Genomic DNA, 4,659 nt, shown 5'->3' with positions numbered 1-4,659 from the left:
GCTGCACGCCTGTATATTTTAATATTAAAATAATATATTTTAATATTTTAATTATTAAAAATATAAATTAAAAAATATTAAAAAATACCGGCGTGCTGCAAGCCCGTGTTCTCTTTATTATTCCTTATATAAAACAAGTTAATTTTTTTATTTTTTTTTGTCCCTTATATAAAACAGACAATAAATGACATCGTAAATATAAAATTAGGGGTGTCAACCCGGTCTAGTTTTTCGGTTTTTGGCCAAAACCGGAACCGGAACCGGAATACCCCGGTTCTTGGTTTTGGGAAACCGGAACCGGAACCGGGACCCCGAGTTTCCGGCCGGTTCCGGTTTTACCCGGTCCGGTAACCGGTTTTTGAAAAAAATTTGTGTTTTGGGCTTATTTTAGGTATTGGGCCTAAAATAAGCCCATTATTTTTTTCATAAGTTAGCTCATTTAAAAAAAAAAAGCTATTAATCTTTTTGTCTAAATTAAAGAGGCTTTATTGTGATTGTTCCAAATAATTAAAAAACAAACCTAAAAAAGCCTAAAAATCCTAAAAAATCAATGTTTTTGCCTATATGAGCCTTAGAAATAAAAATTCAAAATTTTTAAAATACCTTAAAAATCATTTTAAAACCTTCAAAACCAGAAAAGTGAGAAACCTAATTGCCTAAGGTCCTAAACGCTGCGTAAAAGACTAAAAGAATTAAAAAATATTAATATATATATAATATAATAATATATAAATATTATTTAATAAAATAAGACTCGGTTCCGGTTTTCCCAGTTTTTACCGGGTGCCAAAAACCGGGACCGGAACCGGGGTCTCGGTTTTTTTTTTTTGGCAACCGGAACCGGAACCGGTCCCCGGTTTCCCGGTTTTTCGGTCCCGATTCTGGTTTTTCGGTTATTTTTGACACCCCTATATAAAACTAACTAATATTAAATATTTTAGTCATTTTGGGTAGACGACAACGACCTAAAATGCCGTGTTTTTTAGTGGCGGATCTCTTGAAACTACAAAGACGACAACTAGAACAATAACAAAGAACACACGTCACTCTAAATAAAAAAATATAAATAAGAAAAACTAAAACATTAAATTTATTTATTTATTTTTTAATAAATATGAGAATGCTTTGTGGATGCCGAGTGCAGCTGTTTGTTGATATAGACAGAAGACAGTGAAGGTATACCTGCTTAGTGATTTCATCCATCTCTTTCTGTCTCTGTCGTCTCTCATGTCTACAAGATACACACCAATGGCAATGGCGAACAACCAGTACCAGAAGCCTCACGCCGTCATCTTTCCCCTCCCTCTTCAAGGCCATGTAATCCCCTCCGTCCGTCTAGCCTTGAAGCTTGCATCAAACGGCTTCACCATCACCTTCGTCAACACTCTATCAATTCACCACCGTATCAGAAAATCCCAGCCCAGTAGCGCTGACAATAACATCTTCACCGGAGCAGCTAAATCTGGTCTGGACATACGTTACATGACCATCAGCGATGGTTTTCCACTTGGGTTCGACCGTTCCCTCAACCATGACCAGTTCATGGAGGGTCTTTTACATGTCTTCTCGTCCCACGTCGATGAGCTTGTCGGAAAAGTGGTTCACTGCGACCCTCCGGTCACTTGCTTGATTGCAGACACTTTTTTCGTTTGGTCATCAATGATTGCCGACAAGTACAACCTCGTTAATGTTTCTTTCTGGACTCAACCAGCTTTGGTTCTTACTCTCTGCTATCACTTGGACCTCCTTAGACAAAATGGTCACTTTGCTTCTCAAGGTACTACTTAATTAACCTCTTTTCTGATTTTTTATAGGTATTTATCCTTATTAAATCACTGTTTTTAACATAATTTAATTAATATTTAAACACTCAAGCTAAGCATAATACACAAAGAAAATAATTTGTGTTAATATTTTGCTCATATATATATATATATATATATATATTTGAGAAATGCTTGGCTTCATTAAAAAATTCATCTTTTAGTCATTTTAATCCTAGGTGGCATTTTCCATTTTAAAATTAATAGATTTTAAACAATAAATTAATACATTTCTGGAGAACAGGCCATGCCACCTAAGATTAAAATGGCCAAAAGATGGACTTTTTAATGAAACTAAGCATTTCTCATATTTTTTTTTCTTCATATCATCTTGCAAATCAACTATTAGATTTGTGGACTTATGTGGACTGTACATAAGTTAATAGTGGAACCCACAAATCTACTGGTTGATTTATTGAATTTGTAAGAGAATATATGAAAAATATGGGCAAATTATTGATACCAATCATTTCTCATACACAAAATATTTAAGTGAAATGTGATGAATTAATAATTATCGAGTCAAAATTCGAATTCATTCTATGTTAAAATAAACTAAAGAATGAAATGTTTGAATATAATTCTATATTTATGTGTATTATAACTATGCATTAGAGCACTCACAATGGCTTAATCATTTCTTACTTTTATCTAAAATAGATAAGCGAAATACTAAAAAATCATACACATCAGATTATGCATCTCAAATGCAAAATACATTTTTGTTGTATTTGTGAATAGTGCACCGCTACATGTAGCGGGCACTATTCACATATACATCTCATTAATATACTATTTCTCTCCCCACATCTCCCTTTTACCAAAATTTTCTCATACTATTTCTCTTTCAACAACTATTTTTTTATTTTTTTTATTTTTTCTCAAAAGTTGAAAAATAGGATCTTTAATTAGGAAAAATACCATCCTTATAAAAAAAGAAGAATAAATAAAATTTAAATGATCTAGATAAAAAAAAAAAAAAAAAAAAGATACTCGGATGTATGGTTTCCTTTAAAACTCATTAGCTAAACTATATAAAGTTGATTTTGATTAGCCATTTTGCATAAAAATATACATAAACCACTATGAATGCTCTTAAAAGGCTCATTTATAATTGAATAAGGTTAGTTAAAATAGGTAATACAATCGGAGAATAAACGAAAAATATTACATAATAAAATATATATATATATATATATATATATATGCAATTTTGACAAGAAAATAAGTCAGTCAAATCTACATTTTTTTTTTGTTGGTAATTTTACTTTTTAATATGATTACTAGATAATCGTAAGGATACCATCGACTACATACCTGGTGTGAGGGCCATCGAACCAAAGGACGTGATATATTTTCTTCAAGCAACAGCCGATAACGTATCGAAGGTGGCGCACCGTATCGCATACAAGGCATTTGATGATGTAAAAAGAGCGGACTTTATTGTTTGTAACACTGTCCAAGAGCTTGAATCCGAGACCATCTTAGCCTTGCAACAAAAGCAGCCAATATATGCAATCGGACCTGTTTTCCCAATTGGGTTAGCCACGACCGTTGTGCCTACTAGCCTTTGGTCCGAGTCGGACTGCACCCAGTGGCTCCACACCAGGTCACATGGATCAGCGTTGTACATCTCGTTTGGTAGTTGTGCTCATGTTAGTAAACAAGATGTTGTAGAGATAGCCTATGGGGTTGTACTTAGTGGAGTGAGCTTTATTTGGGTGCTTCGCCCTGATGTTGTGAAATCTGATGAAGCTGATTTTCTGCCCACTGGATTTGAAGATGAGATCAAAGGTAAAGGGTTGATCGTGCCATGGTGCCATCAAATGGCTGTGATCTCACACCCAACAATCGGAGGGTTCTTAAGTCACTGTGGATGGAATTCAATATTAGAAAGCATATGTTGTGGTGTTCCATTGCTGTGTTTCCCTTTGCAGAGTGATCAATTCACTAATAGAAAATTGGTGGTGGATGATTGGAGGATCGGACTTAATCTTTGTGACAAGAAGCCAATCACACGGCAGGAAGTTGCAGACAAAATTAAAGGTCTTATGAATGGAGATCAATTGGGTGATGAATTGAGGAAGAATATGAAGGAGTTCAAAAGGATAGTAGAGAATGCATTGAGCATCGATGGATCATCTGAAAAGAATTTCAATCAATTCATCAATGACCTGAAATTGAAATTACAAAGAAAGTCGGGGTGACATGAGGGAACACAACCATCCATTTTCTTGCAGTTGCGGCCTATGTGGGTTGTTCTTTCTCTTGGTATTGTTTGTACAAATTTGTCGAAATTAATTATGTTGTCCCTATTGAGGAATAATCTCATATTGCCTGTAAACAAGACTTTGGGAATGTTTATAAGGAATGTCAATCCTCTCCTATAGAACTGGTTTTGTGAGATGAGTTAGGCCCACGAATTTTTTCATGGTATCAAGAGCCTACCACAGGACGAATGGGACCCACACTACTTACCACGTGACAATGACCAAGAAAAATACAGGCCTGTACATGATCAATGGTGTTGGGGAATAATCTCACATTGCTTGTGGACAAGACTTTGGACATGTTTATAAGGAATGGACAATCCTCTTCTATAGAACTGGTTTTATAAGATGAGTTAGGCCTATGAATTTTTTCAGTCCCACCGGTTTTGTGTCATTGGGCAGTTGTAGACTATCATCTTTCAATGTAATTTCGTTGAGTTTATTTTGATGCAAAATTACTAATTTTTATGAAAATATTTTTCATAAAACTATTATGAGAATCATCATGCCTGACGAAACTCAATAAACACATTAGACACCCACATCCCATTGCTTAATTAACTCAT

General features: G+C 34.6%; 1 protein-coding gene across 1 annotated transcript; it reads left to right on the top strand.

Moving 5' to 3' along the window:
* The first annotated feature begins 1,134 nt into the window (after nucleotides 1–1,134).
* Nucleotides 1,135–4,133, top strand: LOC132192371 (UDP-glycosyltransferase 86A1-like). The gene is made up of 2 exons (XM_059607689.1): nucleotides 1,135–1,777; nucleotides 3,111–4,133. The coding sequence occupies exons 1-2, from the start codon at nucleotides 1,228–1,230 to the stop codon at nucleotides 4,028–4,030; spliced, it is 1,470 nt and encodes a 489-aa protein (XP_059463672.1). The 5' UTR covers nucleotides 1,135–1,227; the 3' UTR covers nucleotides 4,031–4,133.
* Nucleotides 4,134–4,659: the final 526 nt, after the last annotated feature.

This window comes from Corylus avellana, chromosome ca9 (assembly GCF_901000735.1).
Source record: "Corylus avellana chromosome ca9, CavTom2PMs-1.0".
Taxonomy (NCBI): domain Eukaryota; kingdom Viridiplantae; phylum Streptophyta; class Magnoliopsida; order Fagales; family Betulaceae; genus Corylus; species Corylus avellana.
Note: the sequence above shows the minus strand (reverse complement) of the source record. Positions and strands in the feature narration are given on the sequence as shown.